Source organism: Heptranchias perlo, chromosome 17, assembly GCF_035084215.1.
Source record: "Heptranchias perlo isolate sHepPer1 chromosome 17, sHepPer1.hap1, whole genome shotgun sequence".
In the NCBI taxonomy this organism is placed as follows: Eukaryota; Metazoa; Chordata; class Chondrichthyes; order Hexanchiformes; family Hexanchidae; genus Heptranchias; species Heptranchias perlo.
The window spans coordinates 57286497-57308323 of record NC_090341.1 but is presented as its reverse complement, the minus strand read 5'-3'; the positions used below and the strand labels follow the sequence as shown (position 1 = coordinate 57308323).

The 21827-nt window shown below is 44.7% G+C and overlaps 1 protein-coding gene across 5 annotated transcripts in view; it reads left to right on the top strand.

The window, feature by feature from the left end:
• The window catches only part of LOC137334327 (nuclear receptor subfamily 2 group C member 2-like), a 166665-nt gene that overhangs the window by 113902 nt on the left and 30936 nt on the right, over positions 1–21827 (top strand). For all 5 annotated transcript variants that reach the window (XM_067999020.1, XM_067999022.1, XM_067999019.1 and 2 more), the window contains one exon: positions 20643–20764. In XM_067999020.1, coding sequence (XP_067855121.1) covers positions 20643–20764 — 122 coding nt within the window. The remainder of the gene's footprint in view (positions 1–20642; positions 20765–21827) is intronic.

The following is a 21827-nucleotide window of genomic DNA, read 5'->3' as shown; positions in this document are numbered from 1 at the left end:
AGCCGGCACGGCCTCGATGGGCCGAATGGCTTCCTTCTGTGCTGTAACCTTTCTATGATTTCCTTCCCTGTAGAGTAAATGCCAGTATTGTAGCTTTACTGGAATAGCTTAGCTAGAGGCGCGGCTAGTACTGAAGCACAGGTGTTCAGCACTACAGCTGGGATGACTACAACTATTCAGAATAAAGGCTAGGCTATTTAGGACTGAGATGAGGAGAAATTTCTTCACTCAGAGGGTGGTGAATCTTAGGCATTCTCTATCCCAGAGGGCTGTAGAGGCTCAGTCATTGGGTACATTCAAAACAGAGATCGATAGATTTAGAGTTAGAGAGTCATAGAGTTATACAGCACGGATAGAGGCCCTTCGGCCCATCGTGTCCGCGCCGGCCATCAAGCCCTGTCTACTCTAATCCCATATTCCAGCATTTGGTCCGTAGCCTTGTATGCTATGGCATTTCAAGTGCTCATCCAAATGCTTCTTGAATGTTGTGAGGGTTCCTGCCTCCACAACCCTTTCAGGCAGTGAGTTCCAGACTCCAACCACCCTCTGGGTGAAAAAGTTCTTTCTCAAATCCCCTCTAAACCTCCTGCCTTTTACCTTGAATCTATGTCCCCTTGTTATAGAACCCTCAATGAAGGGAAAAAGCTCCTTAGTATCCATCCTATCTGTGCCCCTCATAATTTTGTACACCTCAATCATGTCCCCCCTCAGCCTCCTCTGCTCCAAGGAAAACAAACCCAATCTTCCCAGTCTCTCTTCATAGCTGAAGCGCTCCAGCCCTGGTAACATCCTGGTGAATCTCCTCTGCACCCTCTCCAAAGCGATCACATCCTTCCTGTAGTGTGGCGACCAGAACTGCACACAGTACTCCAGCTGTGGCCTAACCAGTGTTTTATACAGCTCCATCATAACCTCCTTGCTCTTATATTCTATGCCTCGGCTAATAAAGGCAAGTATCCCATATGCCTTCTTTACCACCTTATCTACCTGTTCCGCCGCCTTCAGGGATCTGTGAACTTGCACACCAAGATCCCTCTGACCCTCTGTCTTGCCTAGGGTCCTCCCATTCATTGTGTATTCCCTTGCCTTGTTAGTCCCTCCAAAGTGCATCACCTCGCACTTTTCCGGGTTAAATTCCATTTGCCACTGTTCCGCCCATCTGACCAACCCATCTATATCGTCCTGCAGACTGAGGCTATCCTCCTCGCTATTTACCACCCTACCAATTTTTGTATCATCAGCGAACTTACTGATCATACCTTTTACATTCATATCCAAGTCATTAATGTAGACCACAAACAGCAAGGGACCCAGCACCGATCCCTGTGGTACCCCACTGGCCACAGGCTTCCAGTCACTAAAACAACCTTCGACCATCACCCTCTGCCTTCTGCCACTAAGCCAGTTTTGTATCCAAAGTGCCAAGGCACCCTGGATTCCATGGGCTCGTACCTTCTTGACCAGTCTCCTGTGGGGGACTTTATCGAAGGCCTTACTGAAATCCATGTATACCACATCCACTGCGTTACCCTCATCCACACGCCTAGTCACCCCCTCAAAAAATTCAATCAAATTAGTCAGACATGATCTTCCCTTGACAAAGCCATGTTGACTATCCCTGATTAATCCTTGCTTCTCCAAGTGGAGACTAATTTTGTCCTTCAGAATTTTTTCCAATAATTTTCCTACCACTGATGTTAGGCTCACTGGCCTGTAGTTCCCCGGTTTTTCCCTACTCCCCTTCTTAAATAATGGTATTACATTAGCGGTTCTCCAGTCCTCTGGCACATCCCCTGTGGCCAGAGAGGTTCTGAATATATGTGTCAGAGCCCCCGCAATCTCCTCCTTTGCCTCACACAGTAGCCTGGGATACATTTCGTCCGGGCCTGGGGATTTATCCATTTTTAGGCCTGCTAAAACCGCCAATACCTCCTCCCGCTCGATGTTAATATGTTCGAGTATATCATAGTCCCCCTGCCGTATTTCTATGTCTACATCGTCCTTCTCCATAGTGAAAACAGATGCAAAAAATTCATTTAGAACCCCTCCTACATCTGCCGGCTCCACACACAGATTGCCATTTTTGTCCCTAATGGGCCCTATTTTTTCCCTAGTCATCCTCTTACCCTTAATATACTTATAAAACATCTTAGGATTTTCCTTTATTTTGCTCGCCAGTGTTATTTCATGGCCCCTCCTTGATCTCCTAATTTCTTTTTTAAGTATCCCCCTGCACTTTTTGTACTCCTCGAGGGCTTCCTCCATCTTTAGCCTTTTGTATCTGCCAAAAGCCCTCCTTTTTTTCCTAATCCATTCTCGTATATCCCCTGACATCCAAGGTTCCCTGGAGTTCTTGGAACCACCCTTGACCTTTACGGGAACATGTTGCCATTGTATGGTCTCAATCTCCCTTCTGAAAGACTCCCATTGCTCCGATGCGGATTTTCCTACAAGCAGCTGATCCCAGTCCATTTTGGCCAGATCCTGCCTTATCCTATTAAAATCGGCCTTCCCCCAATTTAGAACCTTTATTTCCGGCCCCTCCCTATCCTTTTCCATGACCACCTTAAATCTCACCGAATTATGGTCACTGTCACCAAAGTGCTCACCTACTAGCACTTCTTCCACTTGGCCGGCCACATTCCCTAGAATTAGGTCCAGTACCGCCCCCTCTCTTGTAGGACTTTCTACATGCTGGCTCAAAAAGCTTTCCTGGATGCACGTTAAGAATTTTGTACCCTCTAAGCCTTTTACACTCCCAGTTAATATTGGGGAAGTTGAAATCCCCCACGATTATTACCCTATTATTTGCACAATTTTCTGAGATTTGCCTGAGATTTCTAGATATTAAAGGCATCAAGGGATATGGGGATAGTGCAGGAAAATGGCGTTGAGGTAGAAGATCAGCCATGATCTGATTGAATGGCGGAGCAGGCTCGAGGGGCAGGATGGCCTACTCCTCCTATTTCTTATGTTCTTATTCCCAGCCTTGCACGTGGAATCAGTGAAATTTGCACTTTCCACCACCAGGGGGAGCTCAAACTCTTAAAGGGAGGATGTTTCTTAGAAATCTCTTAAAGGTAGCTAGTACCTGTTATTTGCTGAAAATAACAGTCTACTGTCTGCACAGAGTCTGAACGGAGATCAGACATCGCACATGTAAAACACAGATGCAGGTCCCATCCCAATGTTTACACACTGATGAGTTATGTTGAAACATTGAATAAAGGTTGCCTACTACTAAATCCCACATCCTCCAATCTGCACGCCAGACCTCACCAATCTGCCGATCTGAGGTGGTACCAGGCCTGCGATGTTGCGTGCACCAAGGTTCTCTGCTGATGCACCAGAGGCCTTGGTGCAAAAGGTGGACAGAAGGGGGGACATCCTATATCCGCTGAGGGAGAGGACAAGAGGCCCTCCAGACATATATCTAAAAGGCAGTGGGAGGCAGCGGGGGATGAAATCAATGCCAGGTGCACAGCATCATGAGCATGGATGCAGTGCAGGAAGAAGTTCAGTGCTTTGACATTAGTGGTCAAGGTGAGTGAGGTCAATTGTCAAGTGGCGTCTCCTACCAACTGCACCACACACTACACCCCCCCATCACCCACATACCAATAAATTCACTCTTTCCATCAGTACTCAATTCTTCCAACCAGATGCTTCCTCTCACCCTTACACATTACCAATGCCGCCCACCCACAACTCACAGGCCACACACACTGGCAGCTATTCAGCTATGACAGGCACATCACCCAGGCACACCTCCCGCTTTCTTGCAGGAGAAGGTGGCGCATATCAGGAGGCAGCAAGTGGTAGTGGCATTTTGCCCCTCGAGCCTGTTCCACCATTCAGTGAGATCATGGTGGCCCTGTGACCTAACTCCATATACCCGCCTTAGCCCCATATCCCTTAATACCCTTGGTTCACTGAAATCTATCAATCTCAGATTTAACATTCACAAGTGAGCTAGCATCAACTGCCGTCTGCAGAAGAGCGTTCCAAACGTCTCCCACCCTTTGCATGTAGAAGCATTTCCTAACTTCACTCCTACATGTCCTGGCTCTAAATGTTAGGCTATGTCCCCGCGTCCTAGTATTGAAGTCTAGGAGACCTCCAAAAACAGTTCCAAATGTCTCGGCAGCCAGAAGCAATAATCCAGCCACTAACCTGTAAATCCTGCATGGTCCTTTTAAATATCGCTGGTGGGGGTCCTCCAGGCACTCTAAGACACGTTCAGATGGTCGGGGTTAAGACTGTACATTGAGTTGAGCGTTAAGTCCCAAAATGGTGTCTATCACTAAATCAGCATTGCATACTGAATGTATCCATTTTCTCCCTACTTTACATGATTCTAGCGTTTGTTATCTGCTCCTGCCCTAAACTCCTATACCAAGATGGCGTCCGGTGCACATCACACTGGAAACGTGCGTGCGCATCCAAGACGCCACCTTGGATGTCAGAGAGGCCGTGTAGCACCGAAACAATGGGCGCTACATGGCCCAATTTAGCGCCCATAGAGTACAAAAGCAAGGAAGTTATGTTGAACCTTGATAAAACACTGGTTCAGCCACAACTGGAGTATTGTGTCCAATTCTGGGCACTGCACTTTAGGAAGGATGTGAAGGCCTTAGAGTGGGTGCAGAAAACATTTACTAGAATGGTTCCAGGGATGAGGGACTTCAGTTACGTGAATAGACTGGAGAAGCTGGGGTTGTTCTCCTTAGAGCAGAGAAGGTTAAGAGGAGATTTGATGGGTGTGTTCAAAATCACGACGAGTTTAGATAAAGTAAATCAAGAGAAACTGTTCCAATTGGTGGAAGGGTCAAGAACCAGAGGACACAGATTTACGGTGATTGGCAAAAGAACTAAAGGTGACATGAGGAAAAACTTTTTTACGCAGCGAGTGGTTATGATCTAGAATGCACTGCCTGAAAGGGTGGAGGAGGCAGATTCAATAGTAACTTTCAAAAAGGAATTGGATAAATATTTGAAGGGAAGGAAATTGCAGGGTTATGGGGAAAGAGCGGGGAAATGGGCCTAACTGGATTGCCCTTACAAAGAGCCAACACTGGCTTGATACGCTGAATAGCCCCCTTCTGTGCTGTAACCGTTCTATGATACGATCTCTGCCCCTATCGGGAACTGGTCCAGCTCCCTCTCGAAGGCAGAGACTCAGCACCCACCACACCAGCCGGCAACACATTCCAGAGGCTCACTACTCTCTGGGAAAAGAAGAACTGCCCAACGTCCAGTCTATTCCTACTCTTCCAAAGTTTAAACTCGTGCCCCCTGGTCCTCCCTAACCTGTTAAACTGGAATAATCTATCAGTAGGGATGCTATCCAGCCCTTTAATTATTTTATAGACCTCCAACAGGTCACCTCTAAGTCTTCGCTGCTCTAAATTAAATATTGTAAACAATTTTACAACACCAAGTTATAGTCCAGCAATTTTATTTTAAAATAAAATTGCTGGACTATAACTTGGTGTTGTAAAATTGTTTACAATTGTCAACCCCAGTCCATCACCGGCATCTCCACATCTAAATTAAATAGACCAAGGTCCTTGAGCTTATCTGAGTAATTGAGGTTCTTTAAGCAAGGAATCATTTTTGTACCATAGAACCATAGAAAAGATACAGTGCAGAAGAGGGCCATTCGGCCCATCGAGTCCGCGCCGGCTCGAAGAACAACCAGGTGCCCATTCTAATAGCTCACCTCTGGACCTTTTCCAAGGCCAGTATATCACCCACCATGTGAGGGGACCAAAATTGGGCACAGTACTCCAGATGTAGTCTGACCAGCAACCTATATAATGACAGAATGGTGTCCTTTGATTTATACTGAATGGTTCTATTAATACAACTCGATACCTTGTTATCTTTGGCTACAGTTTCTCCACATTGGTCATGTACCTTCAGTGATCTGAGCACAATAACACTAAGATCTTTTTCTCTCTCAACCTCTTTCAATATTGTTTCCTGAAAATGACACGTGTATTCTGTGATGGCCCTACCAACATGCATGACATTACATTTAGCTAGAGTAAATGCCATTTGCCAATGTGTGGCCCAATCCCCTAGAACATCTAAATCTTTTTGGATTTGATTGCACTCCTCTACGGTCTTAACCCTTGCACGGATTCTGGTGCCATCTGTAAACTCACTGACCATACTCCAAACACCACTGTCCAGATTATTAATAAAGACCATGAAGAGTAGCAGGCCCAGGACCGATACCTGGGGGTCACCACTAGTAACGTCTCCAAACTGAACCACATCTGGTAACTACAACGTTTTGGCTGCAGGATTGGAGCCAATTCCTAATCCAGCGTTTCAAATGTCTACTGATACCACAAGATTCTACCTTGTGCAGTAACCTAGTGTGAGGCACCTTATGAAATGCTTTCTGAAAGTCCAGATAGACAATGTCTACCGGATTACCCTCATCCACTACACTAGTGACTTCCTCAAAAAAACTCTAGCAAATTTGTTCGGCATGCCTATTTTTTCGGAAGCCATGTTGTGAATTTCTCATGGCCCCTTCTCTTTCCCAATGCTCTTACGATCCCTTCTAGCATCTTCCCAATAATTTCATAAATATCATATTCATTCTTATCTGAACTGATTCCTGCTTCTGTGTGTTTTTACGCTTACTCAAGGTGAAGGTGGTTAGTGCTGAGGATTGGACACTTTCCATTTCAGGCACCCAGTTTAAAAAAAAGAAGGACTTCAAAGTGGGACTAAGTCACAGCTCTGCTTCCTGGTCCAAGTTTCCCTGGCCCCTAACCCTACTTCACTTGGCCTTGACTCCCCGTGTGCAACCCCTCAAGAGATGGACGAGCCCATAATGTCACAGAGCAATGAACATAGTTATGGAATTCGGTCAACCACAACAATAACAACTTGCAATTATGTAGCACCTTTAATGTAGTAAAACATCCCAAGGCGCTTCACAGGAGCGATTTTCAAACAAAATTTGTCACCCAAGCCACATGAGATATTAGGACAGGTGACCAAAAGCTTGGTCAAAGAGGTAGGTTTTAAGGAACGTCTTAAAGGAGGAGAGAGAGGTGAAGAGGTTTAGGGAGGGAATTCCAGAGCTTAGGGCCTAGGCAGCTGAAGGCACGGCCGCCAATTGTGTAGTGTTTAAAATCAGGGCTACGTAAGAGGCAAGAATTGGAGGAGCGCAGAGATTGCGGAGGGTTGTGGGGCTGAAGAAAGTTACAGAGATAGGGAGGGGTGAGACCATGGAGGGATTTGAGCACAAGGATGAGAATTTTAAAATTGAAGCATTACTGGACCGGGAGCCAATGTAGGTCAGTGAGCACAGGGATGATGGGTGAACGGGAATTGGTGCGAGTTCAGATACGGGCAACAGAGTTTTGGATGAGCTCAAGTTTACGGAGGGTGCAAGGTGGGAGGCCAGTCTGGAGAGCATTGGAATAGTCACGTCTAGAGGTAACAAAAGCATGGATGAGAGTTTCAGCAGCAGATGAACATAAGATATAGGAGCAGGAGTCGACCATACGGCCCCTCAAGCCTGCCCCGCCATTCAGTAAAATCATGCCTGACCTTTGGCCTCAGCTGTGTTTCCCCACCTGATCCTCATAGCCCTTGATTCCCCTAGAGTTCAAAAATCTATCCATCTCAGCCTTGAATATATTCAATGACTCAGCATACCCATCACTCTCTGGTAGAGAATACCTGAGATTTACCTCTGAATGAAGAAATTCCTCCTCATCTCAGTCTTATCCTGAGACTATGACCCCTAGTTCTAGACTCGCCTGCCAGGGGAAACAGCCTCTCAGCATCTACCCTGTCAAGGCCCCTCAGAATCTTATCTGTTTCAATTAGATCACCTCTCAATCTTCAAAAGTCCAGAGAGTATAACCCCATTCTGCTTAATTTCTCCTCATAGAACAACCCTCTCATCCCAGGAATTAATCTAGTGATGCTTTGTTGCACTACCTCTGAGGCAAGTATATCCTTCCTTAGATAAGGAGACCAAAACTGTACGCAGTAGTCCAGGTGTGGTCTTACCAAAGCCCTGTACAATTGTAGCAAGCCTTCCTTACTCTTGGACTCCAACCCACTTGCAGTAAAGGCCAACATGCCGTTTACCTTCCTAATTGCTTGCTGTACCTGCATGCTAACTTTCTATGTTTCTTGTACGAGATCACCTAGAACTCTCTGAACACCAACATTTAATAGTTTCTCACCATTTAAAAAATACTCTGTTTTTCTATTCTTCCTACCAAAGTGAATAACCTCACATTTCCCCACATTATATTCCATCTGCCACCTTCTTGTCCACTCACTTAACCTGTCAATAATCCCTTTGCAAACTCTTTGTGTCCTCCTCACAACTTACTCTCCCACCTAGCTTTGTATTGTCAGCAAACTTGGATACATTACACTCGGTCCCTTCATCTAAGTCATTAATATAGATTGTAAATAGCTGAGGCCCCAGCACCGATCCCTGCGGCACCTCACTAGTTACAGCCTGCCAATCCGAAAATGACCCGTTTATCCCTACTCTCTGTTTTCAATCCTCTATCCATGATAATATATTACCCCCAACCCTGTGAACCCTTAGCTTGTGTAACAACCTTTTATGTGGCACCTTATTGAATGCCTTTTGAAAATCCAAATATATGACATCCACTGGTTCCCCTTTATCTATCCTGCTAGTTACATCCTCAAAAAACTCTAATAAATTTATTAAACACAATTTCCATGTTGACTCTGCCTAATCATATTATGATTTTCTAAGTGTCCTGAATAATTGATTCCAGCATTTTCCCGACTGATGTCAGGCTAACTAGCCTGTAGTTCCGTTTTCTCTCCCTCCTTTCTTTAATAGCGGTGTTACATTTGCTACCTTTCAATCCACTGGGACCTTCTAGAATCTAGGGAATTTTGGAAGATCACAACCAATGCATCCACTATGAGCATCCACTATTAGATGAACTAAGGCAGGGGCGGAGACAGGTGATATTATGGAGGTGGAAGTGGACGGTCTTGGTGATTGAGCGGATATGTGGTCGGAAGCTCATCTCAGAGTCAAATAGGACGTCAAGGTTGCGAACGATCTGGTTCAGCCTCAGACAGTGGCTAGGGAACGGAGTTTGTGGCGGGGACCAAAGACAATGGCTTCAGTCTTCCCAATATTTAGTTGGAGGAAATTTTTGCTCATCCATCGGACAAGCAATGTGACAAATGAGAGACAGTGGAGTCGTCGAGGGAGGTGGTGGGGAGGTAGAGCTGGGTGTTGTACATGTGGAACCTGACATTGTGTCCCTAAAGTACCAGGAAAAATCCTAGAATGCCATTTAATAAAAGGTATAAACACTCCATTGTTAAGATACTGTGCGTCCTCTGACTCTTCAGTAATCGTATATCTTGTGAAATATCTTATGTCTGTGTGCTTTTGCTCTGTAGAAAACCTTACTTCCTGTTGGCCCTCTTTTAATCACACTTGTGTGTCAACTTTTTTTTATTGCTAACTTTTTTTGGCACTTTTATAATGAAAATCACTGATATAAACTGGTCACCCTGTAATTGTATAATCTGACACCGAGTGGCTTTTACCCACAAAATACTCAAAATGCTTTCTGAAACCACACAGCAAGATAGTAAGCAAAATGTAACAGTTGGAGTTAGATATCTGGGAGCCAAAATTACAGTGAACCAGAATTGTGCTGGGGTGATCTTCTGGCTGGCACTCTGCCCTCCTTTTGACCCTATCCCAGATGTTGAGGATGGGGACATTAATAACATAAAGTGGCTGGGTGCCCACACTAGGTCTCCTGGTAGTTAGCAGCACTAGGTAGGGGGAAGTTTAGCTGCACTGGTTGTGGTTCTGCACTTTACTAGCACTGGGGAATGGACCTTTGCATTGGAAGAACTGTAGTGGAGTTGCAGGGGTTTGGCAGCTTGTGGGGAATCTTTAGTCAGGCAGAATTGTGGAAGGGAAACCTGAAGTTTGGCAGCAGGGGTGTAATAATGGGACTAAAGATAGACAAATCTTTAGAACCTGATGGTTTCCTCCCCAGGGTATTAAAATAAAGAGGTGGGGAGAACTCAGATGCATTAGTCATAATTTTCTAAAGCTCCCTAGATTCGGGAATTGTGCCTTTAGATTGAAAAATTGCTAATGTCATTCCATTGTTTAAATGGGGGAGGTAGAAACCAGGTAACTACAAACCTGTCAGTTTAACATCATTTGTGGGGAAGTTACTGGAATTTATCATTGGGGATAGAGAGACTGAGCACTTGGGTATGAGTTGATCAAAGAGAGTCAGCATGGATTTGTGAAGGGTGGGTCATATCTGACTAATCTAGTTGAATTTTTTGAGGAGGTCACTAATGTGGTGGATAGGGGAGTGTCTATGGAATGTTGTCTACATGGATTTCCAGAAGGCATTTGATAAGGTTCTGCACAAGAGATTATTAGCAAAAATGAGAGGGCACAGAATTGGAGGTGACCTTGTGATATGGGTTGGTAACTGGTTGGGAGGTAGGAGACAGAGAGTAGGAATAAAGGGAATGTACTCTGATTGGTGGGATGTGACAAGTGGTGTTTCCCAGGGATATGTTCAGGGGCCTCAGTATATATCAATAACTTGGATGAAGGAAGAGAGAGTTACATATACAAGTTTTCTCATGACACTAAGTTAGGAGACACAGTAAGTTGTGTAGTTGGGAACAGGGGGACATTTATAGATTAAGTGAGTGGGCAAAACTGTGGCAGATGGAGTTCAATGTGGGGAAGTGTGAGGTCATCCATTTTTGGATCCAAGGAAGACACATTGGAATATTTTCTAAATGGTGAGAGACTAGGTGTGGAGGAAGAAAGGGATTTTGGTGTCCAGGTACACAAATCACTAAAAACTAGTGCATATGTACAAAAAAATCAAAAAGGCGAATGGAATGTTGGCCTTTATCTTAGGGGAGGTGGAATACAAAGGGGAAAAAGTTATGCTTCAGTTATACAGAGCCTTGGTCAGACCCGATCTGGAAAGATATGGGTGTCATATATTGTCACACAGACTCCCACATGCATTTCTGCTGTCATCCGGAAGGCAGACAAGGCCAATTATAAACCAACAGACGGATTTATTTTGCATATATTATGTGAATGATCAGAATAACATTTACAGTCAATTTTAATCTATTTTGTACTGTTGCTCTTAACGTATAAAATAACAAACCATGCCACACTATCCTAGGCTAAATACACATTTCTGATCAGACAGCACTAAACATAAGCAGCGAGCTCTCGCTCTCTGTGTCTAACTTGCCAATCGGATGTCTGCAACCTCTCCTTTTCTAGCTGGACAGGAAGCCAAAGACTTGACCATTGACCCTCCTCCAGCTCTCCATGCCTGGTGATTGGCCCTTTAAACCTTTTAGGAGTGAGCTCCTAGTAGCTCACTTGAATGAAGCCATTGCAACATATGGGTGAATGTTTATGGAATGTCTCTAACAAACCTCCATGCCTGAAGCTGATGTGGTATGTGGGAAGTACCATTCTGGATAGAAGCTTTGTCTGAATTCTGATCCATGTTGGGGGCAGCTGTATGTTGTGAACTTAATCCCTTGTCAGCTAAATGTAACTTAATAGCAAAATCCCAAATTCCTCCAAGGTCAAATAGTCAAAATCTTGAAACATGACAGTGATACATAACCTTGTCCTTCCTGGTCAGTAATGGTAGAGTTGGGTGGTCCTTCCTGCATCTGAGCTGCTCAATTTGGTACGGTAGCCTAGTGATCATGTGGAATCCAATAGGTTTTTGACCCTTTATCAAATCCCACACCCTGCTATCTACCTCCTTGGAGCAGCGTCGCACTGCCTAACCAAAACTAGTCTTTTTGTGCATCGAGGTCACCATGTGTCTAATCTGACCAGGGCTTTATTTTATAGCTTTATAGAGAGAGAAAGAGAGACAGAGAAAGACTCCCTTTCTCTGGTCAAACTGGTTAAAACTGTTATCGGTTAAGCGGAATAGGGGGAGGTGTTCAGAAGAGAATTTAGCTTAATACATGTCCAGTATATACCTGTAAGGTGCAAGAGCTCTACTTACCAAGTAAAACAGCCATGGTCGATAAAAGAGGTGAGAGATAACATAAAGCTAAAAGAAAGAGCATACAAAAGTGCAAAGAGTAGTGTAGATCCAGGGGACTGGGAGAGATAAAAAGAACAGCAAAGGAAGACAAAAAAGATAACAGCTGCAAAAAGGGAATATGAAAAGAAACTTGCGAAGGATATTAAGATTAACACAAAAGGTTTTTACAATTATATCAGAAGGAAAGGATAGTCAAGGGTAATGTGGGCCCTTTAAAAACAGATGCGGGTAATATTGCAAATGAAAATAAGGAAATAGCAAATTTGTTCAATAATTACTTTGTGTCAGTCTTCACAGTAGAGGAGGAGGTTAATATACCTGACATTCCAGGGAAACTAATAATGTAACAAGGACTGGAATGCACTGAAGTTAATGTAAGCAAGAAAACAGTATTAGAAAAAATAATGGTACTAAAGACTGGCAAATCCCGAGGACCTGATAGTTTCCACCCCAGGAAAGTAGGTGAGGAAATTAAGAACATAAGAAATGAGAACAGGAGTAGGCCATACTGCCCCTCAAACCTGCTCCGCCATTCAATAAGATCATGGCTGATCTTCTACCTCAACTCCACTTTCCTGCCCTATTTAGATTTGAGGTTGGGATCAGATCAGCCATGATCTTATTAAATGGCGGAGCAGGCTCGAAGGGCCGATTGGCCTACTCCTGCTCCTATTTCTTATGTTCTTATCCCCATATCCCTTAATTCCATTAATGCCCAAAATGGTATTGATCTCAGTCTTGAATATACTCATGATGTGGAGATGCCGGTGATGGACTGGGGTTGACAAATGTAAGGAATCTTACAACACCAGGTTATAGTCCAACTGTTTTATTTGAAAATCACAAGCTTTCGGAGGCTTTCTCCTTCGTCAGGTGAGCGAGTGTGGGATTCCATGGAAGGTTACCGCATTTATAGTCAGAGAACAATACCTGGTGATTACAGATAATCTTTCCAACTGCCCGTTGTCAAGGCAATCAAAGTGTTCAGACAGAGTGATGTTACCTACAGGACCACCGAATACACAAACGGCCAGAACACAAAACAGAGAGAGAGAGGGAGAGAAACATCCGAAAGGAAGAGAAAGACAGAGAATGACCCGTTGTGTTAAAAACTGATAACTTTTTTTCGCTGGTGGGGTTACGTGTAGCGTGACATGAACCCAAGATCCCGGTTGAGGCCGTCCTCATGGATGCGGAACTTGGCTATCAATTTCTGTTCGACGATTTTGCATTGTCGTGTGTCTCGAAGGCCGCCTTGGAGAACAGAAATTGATAGCCAAGTTCCGCACCCATGAGGACGGCTTCAACCGGGATCTTGGGTTCATGTCACGCTACACGTAACCCCACCAGCGAAAAAAAGTTATCTGTTTTTAACACAACGGGTCATTCTCTGTCTTTCTCTTCCTTTCGGATGTTTCTCTCCCTCTCTCTCTCTGTTTTGTGTTCTGGCCGTTTGTGTATTCGGTGGTCCTGTAGGTAACATCACTCTGTCTGAACACTTTGATTGCCTTGACAACGGGCAGTTGGAAAGATTATCTGTAATCACCAGGTATTGTTCTCTGAATATAAATGCAGTAACCTTCCATGGAATCCCACACTCGCTCACCTGACGAAGGAGAAAGCCTCCGAAAGCTTGTGATTTTCAAATAAAACAGTTGGACTATAACCTGGTGTTGTAAGATTCCTTACATTTGAATATACTCAACGACTGAGCATCCACAGCCCTCTGGGGTAGAGAATTGTAAAGATTCACAACCCTCTGAGTGAAGACATTTTTCCTCATCTCAGTCCTAAGTGGCTGACTCCTTATCTTGAGACTATGACCCCTAGTTCTAGACTCTGCAGCCAGGGGAAACAGCCTCTCAGCATCTACCCTGTCAAGCCCTCTAAGAATTTTAGACGTTTCGATGAGATCACCTCTCATTCTTCTAAACTCCAGAGAGTATAGGCCCATTCTACACAATCTCTCTTCATAGGACAACCCTCTCATCCCAGGAATCAATCTAGTGAACCTTTGTTGCACTCCCTCTAAGACAAGTATATCCTTCCTTAGGTAAAGGGACCAAAACAGTACACAGTACGCCAGGTGTGGTCTCACCAGAGTCCTGTACAATTGCAGGAAAAGCTCCTTACTCCAACCCCCTTGCAATAAAGGCTAACATACCAATTGACTTCCTAATTGCTTGTTGTACCTGCATGTTAACTTTTTGTGATTCGTGTACAAGGACACCCAAAACCCTCTGAATACCAACATTTTTTGGTCTCTTTTTAAACAAATGTTGATTTTCTGTTCTTCCTACCAAAGTGGATAATTCCACTTTTTGCCACATTATACTCCATCTGCTACCTTCTTGCCCACTCACTTAACTTGCCTATATCCCTTGGAACCTCTTTGTGTCCTCCTCACAGCTTACTTTTCCACCTAGCTTTGTATTGTCAGCAAACTTGGATATATTACACTCGGTCCCCTCATCCAAGTCATTGATATAGATTGTAAATAGCTGAGGCCCAAGCACTGATTCTTGCGGCACCCCACTAGTTACAGCCTGCCAACCCGAAAATGACCCATTTATCCCTACTCTCTGTTTTCTGTCCGTTAACCAATCCTCAATCCATGCTAATATATTACCCCAATCCCATGAGCCCTAATCTTGTGTAACAACCTCTTGTGTGGCACCATATCGAATGCCTTTTGAAAATCCAAATATACTACATCCACTGGTTCCCCTTTATCTACCCTACTAGTTACATCCTCAAAAAAACTTTAATAAATTTGTCAAACACGACTTCCCTTTCATAAAACCATGTTGACTCTGCCTAAACATATTAGGATTTTCTAACTGCCCTGTTACTACGTCTTTAATAATTGATTCTAGCATTTTTCTTACCACTGATATCAGGCTAACTGGGCTTTAGTTCCCTGTTTTCTCTCTTCCCTCCTTTCTCGAATAGCGGGGTTACATTTGCTACCGTCCAATCCACGGGGACCGTTCTAGAAATCTAGAGAATTCTGTAAGATCAAAAAATGCATCCACTTTCTCTACACCCTCAGATGTAGGCCATCAGGTCCAGGGGATTTGTCGGCTTTTAGTCCCATTAATTTCTCCAGTACTTCGCCTTCACTAATCTTAATTACTTTAAGTTCCTCCCTCTCATTAGACCCTTGGTTCCCCACTATTTTTAGTGTCTTCTACTGTGAAGATAGATACAAAATATTCGTTTAACGTCTCTGCCATTTCCTTATTCCCCATTATAATTTCTCCTGTCTCTTCCTCTAAGGGACCCACATTTACTTTCGCTAATCTCTTTTTTACATATTTGTAGAAGCTCTTACAATATGTTTTTATATTTCTTGCAAGTTTACTCCCGTGTTCAATTTTCTCCCTCTTTATCAATTTCTTGGTCATCCTTTGCTGATTTCTAAAACCCTCCCAATCCTCAGGCTTATTACTCTTTGTAAGCCTCTTCTTTTAATCTAATACTATCCTTAACTTCTTTAGTTAGCCACGGTTGGATCACTTTACCCGTGGAGTTTTTGTTCCTCAAGGTTGAGAATTATGAATTATTTCTTTAAATGTTCGCCATTGCTTATCTACCGTCATATCTTTTAATCTAATTTCCCAATCTACCTTAGCCAACTCGCTCCTCATACCTACGTAATTGGCTTTGTTTAAATTTAAAACACTAGTTTCGGACTTATCTATATCACTCTCAAATTCAATATGAAATTCTATCATATTATGATCACTCTGCCCCAAAGGATCCTTAACTATATGATTACTAATTAACCCTGTCTCATTACACAATACCAGATCTAAAATGGCCTGTTCCCTGGTTGGTTCCTCGACATATTGTTCTAGAAAACTGTCTCGAATACATTCCATGAACTCGACCTCCAAACTACCTTTGCCAATGTGATTTGCCCAGTCTATATAAAGATTCAAGTCCCCACGATTATTGCATTACCCTTGTTACATGCTCCTCTAATTTCCTGATTTATACTCTGTCCAACACTATAATTACTGATGGGATGGCCTATAAACTCCTCCCACCTATGTTTTCTGCCCCCTGTTATTTCTTGGCTCCACCCATATTGATTCTACATCCTGATTTACTGAGCTAAGACACTTTCTCACTACTGTCCTTATCTCATTTAAGGTCTACCCCCCGGCTCCTTTTCCATTTTGCCTATCTTTTCTAAAAGTCAAGGATCCTGGGATATTTAGTTCCCAACCTTGGTCATCCTGCAAACCAAGTCGCAGTAAGGGCTACTAGATCAAACCCATTTGTCTCTATTTGTGCCATTATCTTGTTACGAATGCTTCATGAATTCAGATATTTTTCAGATAGAATTCAGATATATAGGAGCCTTTAATTTTAACTTTTTACTATTTTTCCCTAATGCCCTATTACCTTTGTTAAACTCGCTGTCCCTTTCTGACACACTCTGCTTGTTTTTACCCAAATCGTTACTCTGCTCTACAGCCTCGACTTTTCTCTTTAGACTTATAAATTTACCCTTACCCTCCCCTCCCCTCTTATTAGTTTAAAGCCCTAGTTATTCGATTGGCCAGGACACTGGTCCCAGCCGGTTTAAGTGGAGCCCGTCCCAATGGAACAGCTCCCTCTTTCCCCAGCACTGGTACCAGTGCCCCATGAATTGAATCCCCTGCTTCCCACACCACTCTTTCAGCCTCACATTTAACCATCTAATCTGTTTGTCCCTCTGCCAATTTGCGTGTGGCTCAGGCAGTAATCCAGATGCTTTAGCCATAATCTTCCAAAGCACTGTCAATTGAGGAATTGTCCCTTTAGATTGGAAAATTGCAAATGTAACTCCATTATTTAAGAAAGAGAGAAACCAGGAAATTATAGACCTGTTAGTCTAACATCTATTGTAGAGAAGTTATTGGAATCTATAATTAAAGACAGGGTGCCTGAGCACTTAGAGAAATTTGAGCTGATTAAAGAGAGCCAACATGGATTTGTAAAGGTTAGATCATGTCTAACGAACCTAGTTGAATTTTTTGAGGAAGTAACTAAAGTAGTAGACAGGAGAATGCCTATGGATATAGTTTATACGGACTTCCAGAAAGCATTCAATAAGGCTCCAAATAACAAACTTAAAGCTCTTGGAATTGAAGACAAATTATTGACCTGGTTAGGAGATTGGTTAGGCGGTAGAGGTAGGGATAATGGCTATGTACTCAAATTGGAAGGAAGTGACTAGTGGTGTCCCACAAGGATCAGTGCTGGGGCTTCAAATATTCACTATATTTATTAATAACTTAGAAAATACACAATAGAGAGCCATATATCCAAGTTTTCCAATGACACAAAGGTTGGTGGCACAGTAAGTAGTGTAGACGGAAGCATAAAATTACAAAGAGACATTGATAGATTAAGAGAGTGGGCAAAACTGTGGCAGCTGGATTTCAATGCACGCAAGTGTGAGGTCATCCATTTTGGACCAAAAAAGGATCGATCCGAGTATTTTTTAAATGGTGAAAATCCAGGAACAGTGGAGGTCCAAAGAGACTTCGGGGTCCATGTGCACAGATCATTAAAATACAGTGGTCAGGTACAAAAAATAATCAGAAAGGCTAATGGAGCACTGTGTACAGTACTGGGCATCATACCTTAGAAAGGATATATTGGCCCTGGAAGGAGTGCAGATTCACCAGAATGTTACCACGGCACCTGGGTTTAAATTATGAGGAGAGATTAAATAAACTAGGCTTGTATTCCCTGGAATCTAGAAGGTTAAAGGGTGATTTGATTGAGGTTTTTAGGATTTTGAAAGGAATTGATAGGGTCGATAGAGAGAAACTTTTTCCGCTGGTGGGGGAGTCTAGGACAAGGGGACATAATCTTAAATTCAGAGCCCGGCCATTCAGGAGAGAAGTTGGGAAATACTTCACACAAAGGGTAGTAGAAGTCTGAAACACTCTCCCACAAACAACAGTAGATGCTAGCTCAATTAATAATTTTACATCTGAGCTCGATAGATTTTTGCTAGCCAAGAGTATTAAGGGATATGGAGCCAAGGCGAGTGGCTGGAATTAGGATACAGATCAGCCACTATCTCATAGAATGGCAGAACAGGCTTGAGAGGCTGAATTGTGAACTGAGTCACAATAAGAATAAAACTGGACGGACCACCCAGCATCGGACCACTAGGCACCGGACACGACAAAGGCAAACCAAGCCCAGACGACCCTGCAAAGTCCTCCTCTTTAATATCTGGGGACTTGTGCCAAAATTGGGAGAGCTGACCCACAGACTAGTCAAGCAACAGCCTGACATAGCCATACTCACAGAATCATACCTTTCAGCCAACATCCCAGACTCTTCCATCACCATCCCTGGGTACGCCCTGTCCCACTGGCAGGACAGACCCACCAGAGGTGACGGTACAGTGATATACAGTCAGGAGGGAGTGGCCCTGGGAGTCCTCAACATTGACTCTGGACCCCATGAAATCTCATGGCATCAGGTCAAACATAGGCAAGGAAACCTCCTGCTGATTACCACCGACCGTCCTCCCTCAGCTGATGAATCAGTCCTCCTCCATGTTGAGCACCACTTGGAGGAAGCACTGAAGGTAGCAAGGGCACAGAATGTACTCTCGGTGGGGGACTTCAATATCCATCACCATGAGCAGCTCAGTAGTACTGACCAAGCTGGCCGAGTCCTGAAGGACATAGCTGCCAGACTGGGCCTGTGGCAGGTGGTGAGCGAACCAACACGAGGGAAAAAACTACTTGACCTCGTCCTCACCAATCTACCTGTCGCAGATGCATCTGTCCATGACAGTAGTGGAGACGAAGTTCGGTCTTCACGCAGAGGACACCATCCAACGTGTTGTGTGGCACTACCACCGTGCTAAATGGGATAGATTCAGAACAGATCTAACAGCTCAAAACTGGGCATCCATGAGGCGCTGTGGGCCATCAGCAGCAGCAGATTTGTATTCCACCACAATCTCTAACTCATGGCCTGGCATATACCTCACTCTACCATTACCAACAAGCCAGGGGATCAACCCTGGTTCAATGAGGAGTGTAGAAGAGCATGCTAGGAGCAGCACCAGGCATACCTAAAAATGAGATGCCAACTTGGTGAAGCTTCAACACAGGACTACATGCATGCTAAACAGCAGAAGCAACAGGCTATAGACAGAGCTAAGCGATTCCACAACCAATGGATCAGATCAAAGCTCTGCAGTCCTGCCACATCCAGTCATGAATGATGGTGGACAATTAAACAACTAATGGGAGGAGGAGGCTCCGTGAACATCCCCATCCTCAATGATGGCAAAGTCCAGCACGTGAGTGCAAAAGACAAACAGATAGAGAGTAAGAGAGAGAGTGGGAGAGACAGACAGAGAGTACCCTGCAGATGGTGGGAGACTCGAGGTCCACTAACAGGAGGGGTGGTAACACTGGACCCAACAGAGTATCTAGTGCAGACCCCAGGAAGCTTTTGATCATAGAGGGCATCACAGCTGAGCTCAGTCCTGTTCTGACAACAACTTTCCAGCAAGAGTCATTGGATAGTGATCAGCAGCAGGGACCCTGGCTAATTCCCTCCCTATCTGGTGCACTGAGGCCAAGTATTGTCATGTCAGCTATCAGTTAACTCATCAAGGACTGGGAAAGGAGCCTGGGACAGGTGGAACTCAGTCTCACTCTAGGTGCTGCATTTACCCACTGAGCCACTGGAACGTTCAAAAGTAGATTGTTCAAAATCACTCTGTACAATTAGAGGATAATTTTAACCCCCAAGGATGGGTGGGAGGTAATAAATGTAAAACCTGATCCCTCCCCCAATGGCTCCGACCCCCCACGATGTTTCCTCCCCCCGATGTCTCTGACCCACCCCCAATGCCTCCGACCACCCCCCCTCCTATGTCTCCGACTACCCCCACGATATCCAGCCCCAACCCCTGGTGTTTCTGACCCCCCTACCCCCGATATCCAGCCCCAAACTCCAATGTCAGACTTACATGCTGGAATCTGTCCCCTGGCTGTTTTCCTGTCTGGTGGACACCATCCTGTCAATTTGCCTGGATGTCAGGTGGGAAATCTGCTGAAAAAGTTTAGAAAACATCCTAATGTCAAAATCGCCAGGACATTCGGGAAACCCGTGCTTCCGGATTTCCTGTCCCGAAATCCTCCTCCTCGCTCTCTCCACAGCTTGGAGTAACAAACCCAGCCTTAGTGTCTAACATGGCTGCTTTCTGTGGGATTGCAAATGTTTACTACCATTATGGAAAAATAATTATGTTGATAGGGGAGATGAAGTAGGCAGGCTCGGGGGAAGTATAAACACTGGCATAGTTGGGCCGAATGGTCTCCTTCTGTGCTGTAAATTGTATGTAATCTATGTAATGTGATAGTGTACAACTGTCAAACTAACTAAATATAAGTGTACAGTAATGGTTTGGAGTTGTGACATTAAGGGGTTACGTTGAGTAACAACTTGCTTGTACGGTTCCTTTAACAGCTGACCATGCCCAGCCCGATGCCTGAGTACCTGAATGTACATTACATCTGCGAATCTGCCTCCAGGCTTCTCTTCCTCTCCATGCACTGGGCCAGATCCATTCCAGCATTCCAGGCCCTCGGGTAAGCCCTGCAATTCGTGCAACTTTCCCACCAAACTCAACGGTTTACTGCTACTCCTTGTGCCAAATTACCATGTTTGTCCTTCCACAGAGGGCACTGGGGGGAGGGCTCACTGAGTGATGGTGTGAGGGAGCTGGATTAACATCAGTAGAGATACGGTCAGTAACACGGGGCACAGGGGGGAGGGGTTATTGAGTGACAGTGTGAGGGAGCTGGATTAACATCAGTAGAGATACGGTCAGTAACACAGGGCACAGGTGGGAGGGGTTACTGAGTGACAGTGTGAGGGAGCTGGATTAACATCAGTAGAGATACAATCAGTAACACAGGGCACGGGGAGAGGGGTTATTGAGTGACGATGTGAGGGAGCTGGCATCATGGCCTTGATGGAAACCAGGCTGACGAGTGATGATACCTTCCCCTTTAATGAAGCCTCCCCGCCTGGCTATACCTTCCACCATTTGCCCCGCTCAGACCGCCGCGATGGTGTTGTGGCCCTTATCACCAAATCACACCTTGGTCTGTCCCCCTACCCCTCCAGCACCTTTGCCTCCTTCGAGAATCTCACCTTGTTCCACCCCTCTCACTTCTCCTTTGAAATCCTTGTTCTCTACCCCCCACCCAAGTACCATGCCAAGTTTCTCACCGAGATCTCTTCACTGCTTTCTCCCCTCAGCGTCTGCACCGAGCGACTTCTCATCCTCGGTGATTTCAACCTCCATCTCTACTCATCATGGCCTCTCTTCTCTGAGTTCACTGACCTCCTATTCTCCCTTATTCTCCCTCCATCTAAACTCCCCAACCCATATTCACGGCACCCCTTCGACCTTGCCATCTCACGTGGCCTCTCTACTCCCATTGTGTCAATTACGGATAAGGCCATCTCTGATCATTTCCTTGTATCCCTCTCCACCCACAACCCCCTCCCCCTCCCAACCCCAGTTCTGTGTTCGCCCCTGGAAAAAACCCTCCCCTATGTCACTTACAACGGCACTTTCAAATTCCCAATTGTCTAGCCTTTGGCCCTCCATTCATCATGACATTTCTGCAGCTACCAATCTGC